Source organism: Macaca nemestrina, chromosome 6 (assembly GCF_043159975.1).
Source record: "Macaca nemestrina isolate mMacNem1 chromosome 6, mMacNem.hap1, whole genome shotgun sequence".
In the NCBI taxonomy this organism is placed as follows: domain Eukaryota; kingdom Metazoa; phylum Chordata; class Mammalia; order Primates; family Cercopithecidae; genus Macaca; species Macaca nemestrina.
In genome coordinates, this window is record NC_092130.1 from 61,002,207 (window position 1) to 61,023,874 (window position 21,668).

At 33.9% G+C, this 21,668-nt stretch overlaps 1 protein-coding gene across 8 annotated transcripts in view; it reads right to left on the minus strand.

The window, feature by feature from the left end:
• Positions 1-840: 840 nt before the first annotated feature.
• The window catches only part of LOC105500026 (Dmx like 1), a 175,787-nt gene continuing 154,959 nt past the window's right edge, over positions 841-21,668 (minus strand). For all 8 annotated transcript variants that reach the window (XM_024787129.2, XM_011772923.3, XM_071098562.1 and 5 more), the window contains 6 exons: positions 16,413-16,540; positions 12,045-12,137; positions 10,308-10,399; positions 8,933-8,985; positions 5,355-5,572; positions 841-2,947 (listed from right to left, as the gene is read on the minus strand). In XM_024787129.2, the coding sequence (XP_024642897.2) occupies positions 2,723-2,947; positions 5,355-5,572; positions 8,933-8,985; positions 10,308-10,399; positions 12,045-12,137; positions 16,413-16,540 (809 nt within the window). In that variant the 3' untranslated portion in view covers positions 841-2,722. The remainder of the gene's footprint in view (positions 2,948-5,354; positions 5,573-8,932; positions 8,986-10,307; positions 10,400-12,044; positions 12,138-16,412; positions 16,541-21,668) is intronic.

Sequence of the window (21,668 nt, forward strand, 5' to 3'; positions counted from 1 at the left end):
AAAAAACATTCCATTAGCCCTTATAATGAAGATGAACATACTTTATATCTGTTGACTTTTTCAATGTCCTGTTCTGTGAATTGCTTATTATTGACCACTTCTCCAATAACTTAAACTTCTCTTTGTATACAGGGACACTGACATGTTTCCTATTACTATACAAATATTTCTTCTAGTCTACTTGTTGTTTTAACTTTGACTGTGGTCCCTGCCATATGACATTTAAATTTTTTATTAAGTAAAATATGTCTGTGTTTCCAATCTTGTTAAAAGATCACTTCCACCCTAAGGTTGTATAGGCTTTTCTTTGAATGTGTCTTTGTATTGTGTTTCCATTGTTGAGACCAATGTGAGAAATTTCTGCAATTTTTTTAAAAAATAATTTTTTTTTTTTTCAAAGGGAGGGCAAGGGCAAAGAGCAAGAAAGGAGGATGGAGATGACTGTTCCATAGTTTTAGTTAAGAAAAATCCTAGATTTCAGAAAATAAGATTTGTTAATGCTGTGAATCCTTATATGATCACAAAGCCACATTCTTAGAAAACACACAATTAAAAAATGTATTTTGATGTATCTATTCCATTAATGTGGATAATGAAATTTTACATATATGTACATCATTTTATACTTAAACATTTCAACAATTTTTATTCCCACCTTCCTTGAATAATGCTTACCTATCAACTTAAAAAGACTGTAGAAAAGAACAGGCTATTTGGGAAAGTTATTCCATCCTCCTTATATTAACCAAATACAAATGTAGAAATTCTTGATTTTAAAATGTCACATATTTTAAGTCAGCTAAATTGGCAGAGATCTTAAAACAATAGTATATCCCCCAAAAAAGTTTCTGCATGATTGTTTATTTAAAATATTATGACTCTGGATGTAAATACATATGGGCTTACATAATGTATGATTATCCATATAAACGCTCAATTAAAATATTTAGTTCATCCTTAACACCTTTTGTTCTAATAAGCATAATAGTAAATATTTTATCTCATTGAAAGTATTTAAAGCTGTTTGAATCTTGATTTGTGAAGAAATTGCTGAAAAATAACTTAAGGTTAACTACATCAAACAATATTATTGTTTGCAATGCTGTCAGATTTCTCCATGGCAAAATAGTCACGCATGGTTATTGCACAACTTATAGGTACAGGTTATTATGTGCATATAAACTCTCTACATAATGACAGTGTTTTCACTGCAACTTGCTCAACACATTTAAAATTGTTGAAATACAATTTACAAACATACTTTTAAGATAAAAGTATCCTGAGGATATTACAAAATTCATTTTATCAGCCCTTCATTTCTTTGCTTTGACTCTTTAATTTCCAAGATAATCATTGCCCATATTTTATTACATAAAATGCTCTTATTATATATTTCCTATTAAACAAAATATATTTAAGTTAAATAGTATATAATTGTCCCATAAACACTTAGTCTCATCTGCCTGTAGTCTCATTGGTTAAAATCAAGTATTTATCAAGTTTTCTATAATTCTGAATCAGAAAAGGTACAGCACAAAACAGACAGAAACAGGGTTAGCGCATTTAAGTTAAAAGCATTGTGCATTTTAAATATTTTGGTCATACTTTATAATAAAATATTTTGGCAAAAATAAAATATAAGGTTTAGTTTATTTTCTATTAATGGTAGATCTGGAGAGTATTTTACATTTCTAAACAGTGTCTACTTAATTTGACTGTTTTCACATTTGTTTCTGAAAACACTGCTATAAGCTTTTCAGAATTTTGAGATTAAAAGCACCTAAAAATAAGATAAAATAAAATTTAAGTAAGATATGTTTGATGCTCCAAAAGTTGACAAATTCACAAACTTACTTTAAGTGTCTTATATGATATATGCCACCACAGAAACTTTATTGCCTGCTAAGACTTATTTGACTAAATCTAATCTTTAAAACAATAATCCTGAAAGTCTCCTTGAAACTTATTTGAAAATTAGGATGGGAATTCAAAAATTTTTAAAAAATGAAAAGCACAGTTGCAAAAAAAAAGTTATTCTAGTGGCCGTAGTTGTTATGGCACAAAAACACATGAAAAACCAGTTTTTGCTAATATGTACAACTAAGTTCAAATAAGATATGTAAGATACACACACACACACAGTATACATACATATAACTTGGGCTCCAGAGGGGAAACTGATGAAAACCTTACATAATGAGCCATCTGGCTCATTTATCACTGACATCTCAATGACAATTTTAATGAAGATGTTCATTATTTTTTTTCATTCTTACTCAAATGTCTATCATTAAGAAGAGTGTGAGATGTATAAGGCTAATAAAGGAAGTGAGAGTGTGGTGAATTAAGGGATAAGTATTATGTACAATTGCCTTTTCAAAAAAGGTATTTTTACTGTGGAAGAAATTCATGCAGAGATGCCTGTGGAAGAGTATCAATAAGAAAACAAAACACCTTTAACACTATGACATACTGATTATAATATACTATGATATGTATTATTACAGCATTACTTACACATTCTACTTTAGGCAATGTAATCTACTTCTGAATGACCTTGTTAATTTTTAAGGCATCAGTGCATCAAGGGCAAAGCTCCATAAAATAAATATAAAAACAAGAAAGCATTAGCTAATTTGTGGCATAGAGAATGATCACTGTATATTACATCTGGTGACTACTTCCATGTAGGTAATAAATTGTACATCTTATTGTAAAAATGTTATAGCATAAATTTCACATCATTTTTCAACACTTCATTTAAAGGGCTAAACTGATCTGGCAGTATTCTCATTTTCATTGTTCCATCAGCTCCACAGGAGAAAATGTGATTTGCGGGCCCTGTCTCAATTTGCATCACTCCAGTTCCAATATTCCTAAAAATGGACTGCCGAGCATGTTCACTGACAAAAGTATGGAGAAGACCAAAGGTAGAGAGACTCCAAATCTGAAAGATATTAAGAACGAAAGGAAAATTAGGGTTGATAATGACCTTAAGAAACTAAACGAGTCCAGGTGCAGTGGCTCACGCCTGTAATCCCAGCACTTTGGGAGGCTGAGGCGGGGAGACCACCTACGGTCAGGAGTTGGAGACCAGCCTGACCAACACGGAGAAACCCCATCTCTACTAGAAATACAAAATTAGCCGGGCGTGGTGGCGCATGCCTGTAATCCCAGCTACTCAGGAGGCTGAGGCAGGAGAATGGCTTGGACCTGGGAGGTGGAGTTCGCAGTGACCCAAGATTGCACCACTGCACTCCAGCCTGGGCAACAAGAGTGAAACTGCACCTCAAAGAAAAGAAAAAAAAAGAAAAGAAATCAAATGAAAATTTTAGGCCTGCATTCCTGTGCAGTAAGGAACTTCCAAAACAAAAATAGAGAAAAATCTGTGTAGGCCTAGGATCATAACACCTTGATTCTGTATAGGCTGTTGTAATTTACCAATCGCTTTAACACAAAATACTTAAAAATTCATCCAGTAAGAGAGACAATGTAGGTAACAAGGAGGTTAAGTGTACAATGCTACAGAAACTTGTAATACTATAAGGATTAAAATCAAGGTTTCCTATCTCTTAGCAGAGCTTTTGCTGTATAGTTGTACATTAAGGTAATCTCTTCTTTATATTATTGAATGTTCAACCAGGGATCAGAACAGCTGGAAAGAGGGAAGTACTTGACACCTAGAGGCCCTCTGACCAGGCAAAGCTATATTTTAACTATAAGACAAAGTTAATTATTATAATTTCAGGATACTTAATTTACTAAGATTTTGTATTTCCAGCCCTTATCAAAATAAATGTGTCTGTTTGTAAAGCATATTATAAGCACCTTTACTTATGTGAAGAACTTAAATGCTTTCAGGACATCTATTTTAGGTTTAGCGAAACCAACTTATTTCCTGGTTTTACTGGAGATCATTTTTTTAAACGTTTATTTACTCTAAGAAATTCATAAATTCATACTACCCCACCTATGAATACATTGTATATTTTCAAGTCTTTTTTTTTTTTCTTTTTTTTAACCTTGATTAAACAATAAACCGCAGGATCAAAGTACAAACTAAAGAACCAATCTAGGCCAGGTGCGGTGGCTCATGCCTGCAATCCCAGCACTTTGGGAGGCAGAGGCAGGTGGATCATGAGGTCAGGAGATCGAGACCATCCTGGCCAACATGGTGAAACCCCGTCTCTACTAAAATACAAAAAATTAGCAGGGCATAGTGGCACACGCCTGTAGTCCTGGATACTCAGGAAGCAGAGGCAGGGAAATCGCTTGAATCCGGGAGGTGGAGGTTACAGTGAGCCGAGATCGTGCCACTGTGCTCCAGCCTGGTGACAGAGCAAGACTCCGTCTCAAAAAAAAAAAAAAGAACCAACGTAACTATGGCATATTCTAAACTAGACAGTCAGTTCAAATAAGAAAGTAGTTTCAAACTAAAGGAAAATAATTCTGTTGGTGTGTGTGTATATGTGTGTATATATATATATTTGATTTTAAGAAAAAGCCTTTTAAAAATTCTATAATTCTAGTCTTTTCCTGGATGAGAATTATGTAAATAATTTGCTGGCTCTAAAAAACCCATCTGATTCTACTAAGTAAGTGTTTAAATTAATAAATTCAATGAAACTAAACCCCTCTAGTCTAGGGTTGCTGATTATTAAAACAACATGGGGATTAGTCTAAACTGACTTACCAATTACCAAACAGGGCTAAAGGACCCTCCATTAAAATTACTAGGTATGTGTTATTAAAATGCAGATCCCTGAGTCTTGGACTTACTTATAGACTGAGTATTTCTGGGATGAGACCCAGCAATTTGCATATTTAATAAGCTGTTTAACATTTTTAACAAGCTGCTTAACATTTTAAACAACCTGTCTTTAAGTTTTCAACACAATGGACTCTGAAAAGGACTGCTAAAGGCAAGGTTTATCCACAATTCTTGAATTAGGCACTGAGTGACTGGATAATAATATATATGAAAAAATGGGGAACAATGTGGGATAAAAGAAAATTATCAATACATTTCTCAGCCCCTGGTAATTAAGTAAATTATGTAACTCTGAACATGGAGTCAAGACAAACTCTAATATCTGCATTATGTTTATATCCATGGAAAATTTGGTGTTTTAGTATGAATTAAACATATTTTAAAACAAATGAAAAATATAAAATTTTCAAGTTAAATATTATTACATTCACTGAAAGATTAAATAGCAATTACCATTGCTGACTACAAAGGAGTTAATATAACTATTATTTAAACAGACTGATGGCATCGACATGATTAAAGAGCTAAGGTTTCTGAAGATTTCTTTTCATTTTGTAGATGTTGTGGCATCAACTATGTTTACCTTTATATTGCCTTCAGCAGATCCTGTAACAAAGTACTCTTCAGTTGGATCAACAGCAATGGCTTTAACAGGAGAATCATGGCTCTGGAAAAGCTGCCTCTGTTGTCGTTGACAAAGGTCAAATGCATATGTAAAACCTTTTCTGCCACCTGATATTAGTAGCTGATGTTTTGGAGCATATGCTAAAACTGTGGCTCCACTGTCATGGCAGGTAAAAGCTGAAAGTAAATTAAAAACAAAAACAAAAACACTTAACAATAAAAGACATAGACTTCTGGCTTTTGGCTAAGGTGAAATAATAGACCAGATTTGCTCTCCTGCCTGAAACAATTAAAAAATCAAATGAAATATAAAAACCAATGAGACACTGGATGTAAGTTAATGAAGCATGATCTCTGAGAGATGGGAAACAAACTGGGTTGGTCATAAAACTGCCCTAAGCTTACTGCCTAGAGTTTTCTGACCATGGCACTAGGAGAGGAACCCTGGCTGAACTGGTTCCATACCAGCCTCAGTGGAGTACTCAGAAGCATTTGACACAGTAGTGGAGGAAAATCAGCCCGAGATCAAATGTTGCTCTGGTCCTGTTTAACCAAGGTCTCCCAGATTCAACTGTTTCCAAGTAAGTTAGACCTATCCCAGAGCAAAGCTCAAGAACATTTACAGAATACAAAAATAATAGACACTTAATGAGGTAAAATTCACAATGCTTGGCATCTAATAATAAATTAACAGGAATGTAATAAAGCAGGAAAATATAACCCATAAGGAGAAGAAAAATCCATCAATTGAAACTAACCCAGAAATGACAGAGATGACAGAATTAGTAGGTAAGGAAAGTAAAAGTCCATTATAATTATAAGTTAAGTAGAGGCATGAGAGGCCTAAATCAAAATTTAACAGATTAAAAACAGCAAGGCTCAAGATAAAAAAGGAACTGGATGGGATTAACAGCAGATTAAGCCTCGTAAAAGAAAAGATTCATGAATTTGAAGACACATCAGTATCAGAAATATAAAAATACGATACTATTTTTCTTTAAAAAAGAGTCCAGCCTAACAAATTTTAGGGAAAAAATCTGCATATAGCTTAAGGAGAATATTGCATAATGAAGAGTGAGGATTCTGGAGTTAGATCGCCTGGGTTTCAATCCTGGTTTCTGTGTGGGTTTAAATGTGTGCTTTTGCTGAATTACTTAAGTCTCAGTTTCATCATTTGTAAAAGAGATTATCACCAACCTAATAGGGTTTCCTGATGATTAAATTAGTTCATATATGCAGATCATGTAGAGTCCATGGCATAAACTAAGCACTTGGTTATTACTGTAAGACTTGAAATAAAATTAATTATAGAGAAGGAACTTTGACCAGTACTTTGAGATATAACTTCCCAGAAGAAAATGCACACGTTTTAAGTATATACCTTGATGAGCACTGACAAATGAATACATCTGTGTAACCATCACTAAGATCAAGGTACAGAATATTTTCATCATCCCAGAAGGTAATTTCATGCCCTTTCATGGTCGATTCTCCTCCCCAACAAACGCAATCACTATTCTGACTTCTATTCAATTCATTCCTTCCAGGAGTTTTATTATTTTGCATATTACATGCAGGTTTATGGTCCAGTTTGAGTTAATTTTTATGAAAGGTGAGGTCTGTATCTGGGTTCAATTTTTTATATGTTGACACTCAATTGTTCTGGCATTATTTGTTGAAAAGACTATCGTTTCTCCACTGAATTGCCTCTGTGACATATTAAAGATAAGTCTACTATATATGTGAGTCTATCAGTGGGCTCTCCATTCTGTTCCATGATCTATGTGTATATTCTTAAGCTAATACCACAATGTCTTGACTACTGTAGCTTATAAGTGTTGAAATCAGATAGCATAGTGTGAGTCCCACAAGTGTGTTTTTCTCCAGTATTTGGTTGGCTATTCCTTTGCCTTCCCATATAAACTTCAGAATCAGTTTGTTGGTATCTACAAAGTAGCATGCTGGAATTTTGATTAGGATTGTGTTGAATCTATAAAATCAAGACGAACTGACATCTTAAGAATATTAAGTCTTCTAATCTGTGAATGTGGAGTATCACTCATTTATTTAGATCTTCTTTGATTTATTCAATAGATATATTGGAACATTTTTTAAAGATTTGAGATAATTTGAAAAAACTTGCAGACAACCCACATAGCCAAGAAATACCAAAAAAATTATGAAAAAGTATGCTATGAATGCATAAAATACATGTAGATGCTAGTCTATTTTATCATTTACTACCATAAAATATACATAAATCTTTATAAAAAGTTAAATTTATTGAAATGTACGCACACAAATATAGATTGTAAGTGGTGACACTGACAGTCAAGAAATGTAAACAAAAATACAGTATGAAATCTTAAGTGCATAAAATTAATTATAGTACATACTGTACTACTGTTATAATTTAGTAACCACCTCCTGTTGCTATTGCAGTTAGCTCCTAAGTGTTGCAAGTATACACTTAAAATGCTGTGTGATGCTAATCATTTCCACATGGGCAGGTCCTCTCTCCAGTAAACTGTATATTGCGGTGAAAAGTGATCTTCTGTGGTACTTGTGAATTCTTCACTGTATTTAGTGCAATAGTGTAAACCTTGAATAACACCATGGGAACCACACAACATGCCACTAGTAATGCTGGAAGTGTTCCCAAAAAGCAGAGAAAAGTCAAGACATTACACGAAAAAAGTTGAATTGCTTGATATGCACCACAAATTAAGGTCTGCAGCTGTAGTTGCCTGCCATTTCAGACGGATAATTCACCTTGTAAACAGATGACATAAACTTTACAGTATCAATAAATACAGTACACTACTGTATGTACTCTTACGATTTTCATAACACTTTCTTTTCTCTAGCTTCCTATATAATACATATACAAAACATGTGTTGACTGGCTATATTATTAACAAGGTATCCAGTAAACACTAGGCTATTAGTAGTTAAATTCTGGGGAGAATAAAAAATTATATGAGAATTTTCAACTGTGCAGGGGTCAGCATCCCAATCCCTATGTTGTTCAAGGGTCAACTGTATACTGGCCTTGTATCCTGGGACCTTGCTATACTTGTGAGTTTCTTTTGTAGATTCTTTGGGATATTTTACAGAAAATTATGTCTTCTGTGAATAAAGACAGTTTTATTTCTTCCCTTCCATTTATATACATTTTATTTCCTATTATTGTGTTACTGCATTAGCTAGGACTTCCAGTGCAATGCTGAATAGGAGTGGTGAGAGGGGACATAATATTGAGTTTACATCATGTTTACAATAACCTTTGGCTATCAGATTCAAAGTAAAGACAAATGATTTTTATATTATCTATGTCCCAATGCCCCCCATCAAGGTATAGTGAAGAGTTAATTATGTATATTGCATCCTTTTGCTTTCAAATCCTACCATCATGGGCAAAATAAATCTCATGGGTTAATAAATACAAGTGTCATTAGTAACAAATCCATTTATAAATAATACTTAGCTTATGAATTTCCTGACTTTCAAAATTTATAAAATGCTTTGAAAACTTACCATGGACTAAACTATTGGCAGGTGCTACAAGAGTATCCCACAAACATACGTTTCTGGAAAAAAAAAAAAAAAAAAGATTACTTCTGCATGACACAAAAAGTTAACAGAATAAAAAATATGTCATATATAACTGTGTGACTAAACCTTGCAATCACAGAAGGTTCTTAAATTTATAAAAACAACAAATACAAGTAACCAACAAATTTATATGACATTAATTTTTGTATAAAAAAAGGGTGCAGTGGTGGAATCTTGGCTCACTGCAGCCTCGATCTTACGGGCTCAAGCAATCCTCCCACCTCAGTGTCCTGAGTAACTGGGACTACAGATGTGTGCCACCATGTCTGGCTAATTTTTAAAATTTTTTGTAGAGATGGGGTCTCCCTATATTGCCCAGGCTGGTCTCAAACTCCTGAGCTGAAGTGATCCTCCTGCCTTAGCCTGCCAAGGTGCTGGGATTACAGCCATGAGCCACCATGCTCTGGCCACATTTGAGATGGAGTTTCGCACTCTTGTCGCCCAGGCTGGAGTGCAACGGCGTGGTCTTGGCTCACTGCAACCTCCGCCTCCCAGGTTCAAGCTATTCTCTTGCCTCAGCCCCCTGAGTAGGTGGGATTACAGGTACCCGCCACTATGCCTGGTTAATTTTTTGTATTTTTAGTAGAGATGGGGTTTCACCATGTTGGCCAGGCTGGTCTCAAATTGCTGGCCTCAAGTGATCTGCCCACCTCGGCCTCCCAAAGTAGGTGCTGGGCTTACAAGCATGAGCCACCGTGCCCGACCCACAAGTCTTACAGAAAATTTAAAACTACTATTATAGCTTAAAAATTTGAGTAACTTTAGATGAACAAGCATTTACAAATAATAATACATGAAGGCTGAATATGGAAACTTCTTTTTGTATTCACTGATTCTCTAACAGTTGGACTGACCTACATAATAGAAGAGATGCTGAATTTTCTTGAGCACAAAGAAAATTTATTTCTACTGTGTGGGGGGACCAACATACATAAGAAATATCTACGGAAGACGAGCTGAAGAATCTATAGTCTTACAATCCTGTTTCTAGTGCAAAATGAGGCATTACGGATAAATATAAAAGCTAAGCAAACTCAGTGGGCCTTGATCTCAGAACTCAGTTATATGACAGAAATCAAAAGAGGCAGACAGACATTAGGGCAGGAGATGACACTTTCTTACAACCACAGCTTTTGGGGGTGGGGCTGGAATAACATGGCCAATAAATAATAGTTTTTAGAATACAAATACTGTATCTAAAGCCGTAAGTAAACTTTCATGAAACACAAGGACAGGAACAATAAAAAAAAGTTCAGCTATACTTTCTCATACTTCAATTTTAGCTATCATCTCTTACCTATTGTCAGTTGAAAGACCAGCTGTAGCTATCAGAGAGGAGGAACTAACGAAGACAAAATCATTGGCTGTTTTGTTATGACACTGCCAAGTCTGGAATGGTTACAAACAATACATGTTACTGCTCTCACTAAAAATGTCATAACCAGGCAAATGTATTCTTCAAAAAGTGATCATGTAGTTTCTGGCTTTCTTAAATCCTCTGTATCATTTTTTTTCCTTTGAACTTTAGAAAAATTGTAAAAGTAATACAGAGAACTTTCATATACCTTTTACCCAGATGCAACAACTTTTTAACATTTTGGCACATTGGTTTTGCTTCTACTTCTCTTTCATATTTGTAGACATCCACACATACACACACTTTTCCTGAACTATTTAAGTAGGCAGCACATGTCATGACCTGTTATGAATCTCTCTGCTTTTGTTCAACCAAAAGTTCAAAGGAAAACACAAGGAGGTTAAACTTAAAGATTTTCCCCAGTATAGTGAAAATTTTTGTTTTAGAACATAGAAACTAGAATTTTAGATGATACTAAATTATCTTTGTTAAATAATTGACAGGTATTTTTCAAAAATATTTAAGCTTTTAAAAATTCAAGTACATGAAAAAATTACTAATAGTTATCGAAATTAGAAAACATATACCATTTTTCAATATTCTACCAAACAATTATGAGGTTTCATCATTTATAAAAGCTTCAAAATTATGTTTTAGATATTTCTCTTTAATAAAAAATGAATTTTTTTAAGTATCCCAAAATCACTACACCAAGGATTATTCCTTTCAGCCACCTCCCCATTTCCCCTGGAACACTACTGGAGCTGTGCTAGATTATGTATCCTTAAAACAGACAAAATCCTCTTAATCTCCAAAAGTCACTCATTCACAATTTAAACCAATTTATTTTTTTAAAAGTTAAAAAAAAAAAAAAAAGTCCCTTAGAGAACATAAACTTAAACATCTAAATCTTTAGGCTTAATAAAAATATGAGAAACAGTATTAATATTCTTTCAAGGTACCCTAATCAATCCTCCCATGCTAGATTGCGTTTACTAAGATCAGTACTGTATTCTAGCAATTAACCTTGGGCAAATTACCAGAATCTTAACCTATATTCTTCATTTGATCCTAGCAAAAAAGCCAAGAAGCGATTAATCTATATTCTTAACTTTTTTCTGATAGGAATTGCTTAGTCCTAATAAAAGGCTTCACTGAAGGATATAAAATACAAATTCAGTATTCTATGAAGCCATAGAAAGTTCATAAAAGCCTGCATAGTCCTGAATAGAGATGTATCAATATTCTGTTAAAACAAGAGATGAACAGGAAAATAACAACAGCACCAGCTATAGGATGTCCTTTTCACTTTGTTCATAAGAGATAATTGCAGAAAACCAGATGCATTGGTCTGGTAATCATTCTATTTAGGCATAATATAATAACCAGCTTAGTGAGCTTAGAAAAGGGCTGTAGTAATAAACAGGATATATAGGTATCTGGGGGCATCATGTTGCTTCTATACATGTCAACTTTCCAAATTACCAGAGACTAGAATTTTATGCTTCACAGGGTAATTTTCACATAACACAAGGACAGAATCTTACAGTAAAGTGACTAAGAACACAGGACTACATTTTATTTATTAGTTCTATAATTCTTGTCTCAAATACATATTCTTGGCTTATTTAAAATGAAAATTCAAATTTTATTTAAAGGTAGAAATTCTTGGCTTACCAGGTATGGCTTAGGCATGCTTCCAGTAACTGGACAACATTTCCAGTTTGTTTGATACAGACTTAAATATCCATCAGCATCAACTATTCCAAACTTAGAGAAAGAAAATATTTAAAAGTATTTAATATAAATATAAAAGCATATATTTATCCTTACCCTCAGTGTGACACTCATATTTTGACTCTTAAACATTTGATTGTATGTCATTTGATTTTTCACTTCACCTATACATGGATCTATTTCAGAAAACCATTCAGCTACTACTTTCAAAATCCCAGGGTGGACATAAAGAGAACAAACATTAGACACCCATTTTATTATACTAGCCTCTAGCACAGTCTATATATTCTCTATAAGTATTACAAAAATAGGATACTGGATTAACAGATTATGCTAAATGACAGAACTTTATCATATATAAGAAAGAAAACTGTTCATTTCCAAAAAGACAAAATAAGGACTTTCAGAAACAAACAATAAGGAAAACACATGAACAAGAGTACAAAGTAAAATAACGTAAGGATTACCAAAGTAAAATAATTCCTCTATGGGCGCTCAGGGCAACTCTGATTGGTAAGATGTCAAAATAATCCAATAAGGGAGGTATGTGATACAGATCTTGAAGGATAAGACAGCAAAAATTTTTTCCTTTGATTATAAAAATAATGCAGCTTCTTCTTCTTTTCTTCTTCTTCTCCTTCTCCTTCTCATTCTTCTTCTTCTTCTTATTATTATTTGAGACGGAGTCTCTGTTGCCCAGGCTGGAGTGCAGTGGTGTGATCTCGGCTCACTGCAACCTCCGCTTCCTGGGTTCACGCCATTCAGTGGTGTGATCTTGGCTCACTGCAACCTCTGCTTCCTGGGTTCACGCCATTCAGTGGTGTGATCTCGGCTCACTGCAACCTCCGCTTCCTGGGTTCACGCCATTCTCCTGACTCAGCCTCCCAAGTGACTGGGACTACAGTTGCCCGCCACCACGCCTGGCTAATTTTTTATATTTTTAGTAGAGACAGGGTTTCACTGTGTTAGCCAGGATGGTCTCGATCTCCTGACCTTGTGATCCGCCCGCCTTGGCATCCCAAAGTGCTGGGATTACAGGGGTGAGCCACCGCGCCCGGCCATAATGCAGCTTATTATAAAGTATATAAAATAAAACAAATGTCTGCTTTGGACTCCTACCCTCCTCTGCCTCTAGACCTAACATCTATTAACAATTTGATATGTTTCCTTTCAGATTTGTTTCTATGAATATTCAAAAATTCACAACATAGCATTAAAAAAATGGGATCATAATACCGTTACACAATTACATTTTTGATTTATTGTAACTGTCTTTCCCATGTAAATACACATACATTTAGCTCATTCTTGTGCTGTGTGTAGTATTACACTGTATAGTGGTTTTATAATTTAAAACTTTTCCCATATCGTTTTCAATTTTCTCTAATATAAAAAGGGCTGCTTTGAACATTCCTATATATACATATACCTTTGCATAATTATGTAGGATAGACATCTAGAAATGGGAAAGTTTTGTTAAAGAGCATCACTTAAAATTAACAGACTATGCCAAAATTAAATCCTATGTGGTAATATAAATTGAGTCATTTTTCTTACACTTTAGTTAACATGGGGTATTATTAAAATCTAAAATACTTGTTAATTTTATGCAGACAAAAATAAGTCTCATTTTATTTGCATTTCTTCAATTATTAGTGAGGGTTGAGGGCTATTGGCCAGGCATAGTTTCTTGGTAAACTGTTAATATCTTTTATCTATTTCTCTATTATTTGTCTTATAAAAAATTTGACTGACAGGATGAATATTATGAATATTTAACCTATTGTTTTTATATTTGTTAATAATATTTTCCCAGGTCTATTCCTTTTTCTAGTTTCTCTTATGTTTTCTGGAGTAGATCTAGGTATGTTCTTCAGAAAGGGTATACACATAGAATGTGTTAAGTCTCTATATACCTAAAAATATGTTTATTTTGCCAGCAAATTTGAATGATAGTTTGGATGGACATCGACTCAGTTCCCATTCCTTGTCCATCGGAATTCTGTGAATACTGTTCTCCTATCTATTTGTAATAGGCCAATGACATTTAGTGGCAGGGTGGGATGTGGGTTGTAAGTAACCATTTTCATTCTCACTCCTTTTTAAAACCTTATAGGATTCTCTCTTTAACTCTAAAAACCAAAAGATATACAAACAGGATGAGTGCAGGTATGTGTTATTTCTCAATTTGGTTTGGGGAAATATCTATTATTCCTTTGACTACTGTTTTTCCTCCATTTTTTCTTCTGAAATATTTCCTAAATTATCATCATCATGGGATAATTTCTTAATTTGTGCTTCCCAGCAAGAAACCCGATTTTCAACTATTTCCATTCTGCCGTTCAGCTTTTCTAATAAGTAGTTCCCCCACTGACCACATTTTGGGGAATCATATTTTTAATTTCCAATAACTCTTTTCTATTCTCCTACTGTCCTTGTTTAATGCTAGTCTGTTCTTGTTTTACAAATGTAATATATTCTTGAATCTCTGTGGAATTAGTCCTCATAGGTTATTTATTATTTATTCTGCTTAATACCCCTTTCCAGACACTTAGTAGTTCTGAAATATTCACTGGCTTTTGGCACTGTATTTCTATTCATAATTGAATATCAAATTCATCAGAATTATTGTGATACAGTGTGGGTCATCTCTTCCATTTACCTTAAGAGGCTTCCCTACTAGAAGAGATAGCATGCTTAGGGGTTGTGCTATTAGACTTCATCAAGGCTAAGGTGAATGAATAGTAAGTTGGCTGCCTGTCAAAGATACCTGGGCAGGCAAAGACAAGCAGTTTTTTGTGCCTTAAAATGGCCTATGCAGAAGGCTGTAGTGAATGTTAAAGGTGAAAAATAAAGTCACATTATAGAAGGTCTTAAATACTTGTTAAAGAATTTGACATGAGGAGCCTTAAAGGGTTCTTGAAAAAAATAATAATGTGATCTCATCTATATTGTAATCATGTAACTATGTTTTTGGTTATATAATATGTTGGCAAGATGCATTAGAGAGATAAGGGTTCAGGTATAGAGATTAGTTAGGAGCAATATAAAACTGACAACCAAAGTGGAAATGCATGACCACAAAAAGCATACTGATACAGAATACAATTGAAAGTACAGTAGAATTGTAAAGGCTTCTGTACTAAGTTCCCTTAATTTCCCATTAAGAAGATAAGAACGTTGCTAACTGGTATTAAGAAACAAGCTCTCAAAATTTTCTTTCACAACTACATAAAACTATATTGACTTTTGTGAAATGAAAATACAGTCATGTGATAAACATGGTAGACAAAAAAGGCTGCAGCATACAATGATAAAAGGAACATGTGAGAATTTTAAGGTTGGGAGACTGAGGGGAAAGAAAAGGCAAGGTAAACTATCAGTTAGAGTCTGTGAGAGTAATTTTTGGTGAAGCATGGCCCTGAAAACAAAAAGAAGATTGATTTACCCTTTAATCATTTTGTAGAGGCCTAATAAGATATTAGGAGCAAAAAGAGGCAGTTTGGGCTGGTTGTGGGTGCACTGCCTCTGAATTAGCCCTGCTTCACAAGGAGTACTGTTCAATAAAAGATTGCTGTCTAACGTCAAAAGCGGGGGGCAGTTTGAACAAAGTAGGATTATGAGAAGTGAAGACAGTAAAGGATGCTCTAGAGCAGGGCTGGCAAACTTTTTCTTAGGTGGCCATATAATATTTTATTTTGCTGGCTATAAGATCTTTGTCCTCCTGAACTATGTATGCTGTTGTAGTAGGAAGTAGCCAAAGAAAAATAATGAATGGGGGTAACTGTGGTCTAATAAAACTTTATTTATAAAACAGGTGGCTAGGATGTAGTTTGCTGATGTTCTGTTCTGGAGCAGTACCCCTTCCTCTTAAAAAACTTTAATATTTGTACAATCACAACAATATCAGGTTAAAATGCAGATAGTGATTCAGTACATCTGGAGAAGGAATAATAATATGCATTTACAATAAGCTCTAGATGTTACTTGCTGCTGGATCACATGTTGAGTAGGTTCCAAGGGATAAAGAGAGTAGGAGCATTTAATAATAAAAAGTGTGTAATATAAGGTGAATTGATAATCGTTTGGTCATTAAGAATCACTTAAATGAGTTTTAATGGACACCTACATAACATACTTCCATGAAGAACAAGCGAAGTGTTCTTTGAGAAGAATTAAAAAAAATCTATTTAGATGAATACTTTACTACTACCCACTGAGCTGTTCTTTTCAGAAACCCAAACTAGTGATATTTATAAACCTCCAACATAATAAATTATTTTTACCATTTACATTTTTATATAATACCTTATTTCCCTGATAGTTAAATCTCATTCTTGTAACTCTTGAATTGCCACCAGATCGAAAACAGGTTATCTCTTGAGAATGGCCCCATTCAAACATTCTTACACTTCCATCTTGAGCGCCTGTCAGATCTGCATTACAAGAGGGCAAAGATTGCATATTTATTTCAAGCATCTTTGGGAAAAGTTATTTCTTAATCCAATGTGAAAATCTTTATGAAAGAAACATCTAGGAAATAAATCAGTCAATTTATATAAATTTACCTTTGTATGAAATTTCAGTTGAATACTCTTCATCATAAAAATAGTTATACAATACATTTTCCTTTGACTAAGAACACATCCTCAAATACAATAGGAGCATTTAGATCATAACTCTATAAATTTTATTTCCCTTTAAAGTTATCTCAGTGATGTCTTAATAGCCTTTTATTTTTTATAATGAATTATATATTACTCATTATAACAAATTCTTAGGTAGAACCAATCCTTATCATACTATTAATGTTTAAATGTGTATATATTTTTCTTTGAAAAAAATCAGATTAAAGAAGGTTTTAAATGCCATGCTAAAGAAAAAAATCAGTTCTAAGCTATCCTGATTGGCCTAGTATCTCAAATATGTATTATGTTTATTTTTTAATTTTGTAGTTAATTTTTTTTTTTTTTTTAGAGACAGGGTCTTGCAATGTTGCCCAGGCTGGTCTTTAACTCCTGGCCTCAAGTGATCCTTCCACTTCAGCCTCTAAGAGGCTGGGATTTATAGGAATGTGTCACTGCACCTGACTTCTTGTTTCACTGATAAATACGAATAAGCTAATGACTATTAATTCTTCACTTTGCCATTTATTATTTGTGTTATACTAGGATATTTACTTAATCTCTCTGAGACTATTTCCTTCCTGTAAAAAGGGACTAATGATATATAAGTCACTGGACAGTTGTGAGTAGTAAATGAGATCACTCAGAAATATGCCTATCATATACCACTCAATTTATAGAGTATAATTATCAATATTAATGTGGTATGGAGGTAGTAAAAAATTACATTTATATAAAACATCTAGCACTTGCTAGTCACATATCAGTCAAGTTTCCCTCATTCCTTATCAAATATTTAAAATAAATGAACTTCGATGGGTTTGAAATGTTTTACCATTGGGCAGCGGTAGGAGGGTAGATAGAGTTTTTTGAGACTAGGTATTTGACTGGCTCTACTCCCTTTCCCCCAATGCGCTTGCATAGCTTAATCAGAAAAATAAATTAGCGTAGCTGTACTAAAAAAAAAAAAAAAAAAAAAAAAATCACTGAACTTTTCTATTATTATTTTATGATGTTAAAAAATTAAGAGCTGGGTTTGGTGGCACACACCTATAGTCCTACTCAGGTGACTGAGGCAGAAGAATCACTTGAGCCCAGGAGTTCAAAGCTGTAGTGTTCCTTGATTGTGCTGTAAGTAGCCATAAAACTTCTGCCTGGGCAACATAATGAGACCCAGTCTCTTTAAAAAAATAAAATAAAAAAAAGAAATTAATTGGGAGGCTATTAGGCTAAGACAGGTCCAGGGCCTTGTGTGCCTATATGAGCAAATCAAAACTCAGTTCAATGTAAACAGTAGAATGAAGCTTAAGCTTAACCAATCAAAAACCACCAACTAACTTCTAACTAGACGCTTATCAATTAGAAACCCCCAACTAACTTCTAACTAAGGACGTTCCACTTTAACCAATCAAATATTGTCTTTGTTTTGCTTCCTTGAACACTATATAAAAGTTTTCCCCTCATGCCACCTCGGTGAAACCTTGATCGCTTCTGGTCTGGTGTTGCCCAATTCATGAATTTGAGCTGAATGCTCAAATAAACTCATTACATTTTTAATGTGCCTATGTTTTAAGAGTTCTCAGCAGAGGAACAGGAAGGAGACCTCTGATGATGACCTCCAGGAGCAACAAGTAACCAGGGCACAGGTACCTCCCGGTAGGTCCCTTGTGCTTACTGTTTCTCATTGTGCATTTGAAGGTTGCCACTTGAGCTGAAACCTGCAACTTTTACCCTTTAAGCATTTTTCATCCAGATCGGCTCTGGAAGTCAGACTGAACCTGACTGGATTGGGTCCAGTAAGAGGCCTCAGGTAGATAAGATTTTAGAAGGACAAAAAATCATGGGTTCTTCTGAATTTAAGGAATTCAAGAACTCCTCCAACTGGAACTCCAGCTAATTTTATGTATAAACATTATGGACCCAGAACCTGTGCTTTCCTAGAGAAATGAGTATATTTACCAAAGACAGTTTAGAATTATGGTGACCACAACAGGGAAGTTTTTAACTTATACAAAATTGTCCATCTACAGGAAGCACTAAATAAAAGGGAATCTCTAATGCTTCACAAACTGGGAGGCATTTTTTATTGGTATGCAGAGGCTACTAGAAGACTAAATGAACTGCAAATTGTCTCTCTAGAAGAGTATTCACAAAAGACAAATGAGAAATCTTAAAAGTCTTCTTCCACAAATACTAGTAAAGTTTTAGCAATCTGGGTGGGTAATCTTGTCCCATTTTCAGGAACACAATTTGGATCCAGATATCCTTTTTATTTATTTATTTATTATTTATCTATTTTTGAGACAGAGTCTTGTTCTGCTGCCCAGGCTGGAGTGCAATGGTGCGATCTTGGCTCACTACAACCTCCGCCTCCTGGGTTAAAGCGATTCTCCTGCCTCAGCCTCCTGAGTAGATGGGACTATAGGTGCATGCCACCACGCCTAGCTAATTTTTTGTATTTTTAGTACAGATGAGGTTTTACCATGTTAGCTAGGCTGGTCTCAAACTCCCAACCTTGTGATCTGCCCGCCTTGGCCTCCCAAAGTGCTGGGATTACAGGCGTGAGCCACTGTGCCCGGCCCAAATATCCTTTTTATAAACTACTGAGTTTGATATTTTGTATCTGGCAGATCACTAAAATTTAGAATGAAAACTATAGAATCTGCTTCTGCCTGTATGTTTGTGTATGACTACATATATGTTAAATATATGTGATATTTTTCTATTACCAGATGGTATTGTCAAAATTTTTAATAATTATATATAATGGGCTTAAAGAAAAATAAGCACTTATATAAATTAAGTATTCCTTAAACTTTTAGAAAGATAGAAACAGACCCAAATGTTTTTCAAGTCCATCTGATGTCAGATAATCTTTGGTAAAAAGAAAGCTAATTTAAGTTTGTTGGTTTAATTAAAGCAGGCATATCCTTAGAGTTACCAGCACTAAATATAATGTGATATACACCTTTTATTTTACTTATGCTTACTAGTCAAATACACTCATGTTATCTTTGTTACAAAATTTGTTAGTAAAAAATAAATAATAACTAACTTGATGGCTGGCCTTGTCTGGTGTTATGTCTACTTCAAAACAGTTTTCCAAATCCCTTTGACAACTTATACCCTAAGTATTTCATTAAGTTAAATTAAATGATAGATATTAATTGAATATCTAGATAACTTCCAAATTACATAAAATACTAAAACATTAATTGCTAAACATAAGTTTATCTACTTTTGGCTTCTTATTACAGAAGAATAAAGATATTTGGGTCTGTTAGTAAACATGTCCTGTGACACACTGAAAAACTATACTATGAAAAAGAACATGCTTCTGTAAATTATGAAAGAGTATAGATCTGCTAGTCTATAGAATGCTGGTGTGACTGACACTGCACAACTGCTTATTACCTAGTTTTCACTAGAAACTAACATCACTAACAGTTAAGAATTCTAATCAATATATGTAATGAAAACTACTGAAATAAATAATTTTGTATGTCAGGAAAGTAGGATGTTTTTGGAATGTGAAGCTATGAGGTGTGAAGGATGTTTTTCTTATGGGAAAAAGAATAATTTTTGTACCAAAGCAGACTGTTCCATACTGGGAAAGAGGAAGAGTACAGAACAAAATATGTACGGATACAAGAATGCTATAGAAGGTTTGTGTAAGAGGAATTTGGAAAAATAATGTTATGTATGGCCAAGCTGGCTAATATGTATTTATATATGTTATTAAAAGAATGATGAGTCTTAATATCAGAAGTACATTGGCACAAAGTTTTACTGGAGTATTGGTTTTCTCTTGATAAGAGATTGTGAAAAGTTTTCCTTTACCTTTTAAGCAAGCTGACTACAAAATCGAGATTTTATCAAGATGATTTTCTGTGCTTCATGTCTTTTTAGGTCTTTGATCACCTAAGACCTAATGTTAATATTATTATTTTTACCTTTTAAGTAATCTGACTACAAAATCGAGATTTTGTTTCTTTGTCTTTTTTTTTTTCCTCTTTATTGTGGAGAACGGGGTCTCCCTATATTGCCCAGGCAGGTCTCAAACTCCTGGACTCAAGCTATCCTCCCACCTCTGCCTCCCTGAGAGCTGGGATTACAGGCATGAGCCACCGCGCCCAGCAGAGATTTTGTTTCATCAAGATAATTTCCTGTGCTTCATGTCTTTTTAGGTCTTTGATTACCTAAGGCTTAATGTTAATATTAACATTATTATTAAATTAGCTATATTTCAATATTAAAATCACTAAGGTTTTTTCCTACAACATTAAAATAGCTAAGGATTTTTTCTACAACAATGTAACTTTCTGTGTTTGCCTTTGAAGTATTTAAATTATCACTCTGGTTAAATATTTTTCCACAAAAATCTTATTATAATCAAGTGTTTTAAACCGTTTGGTATTTTTGACAAATTTCCCAAAAATACATTATAAATGAAGTACTTTTGACCTCACTCTAACTTTGCGAGTTTCCAAAGGGCCCTTGGAATATCTCAAAAAAATTTGTTCTCTCTCCCTCTAAAAAGAAAAATGTTATAATAATTAGGCTTTGTTAAAACTAATTAGGCTTAATTGATATGTTAAATTGCATGGGAAACATTGTCAAATAAAGGTGATACCTTCTTATATTTGTATGGGTATATGATATTAGATGAGTATTCCAGAAATTGTATGAAGTTTCTAAAAATCTGATATATTCTGGTGTAATGTTATTAGCCATACTTTCAGTTATTCTGTTAAAATATTGTATGCCACAGAAGCAATCAAATTTACTTGTCTATTGTGCATTATGATAATGAACTGATCTTTAGCTATGGCCATGTTAAGTCTTTTGTCACTGACAGATGGCTATTGTTTCACCTGATCTTCACTGAAAGTGTTTGCAAGTAACTATAATCCTAAAGTGCTCTGTCTTCAAGGAGATT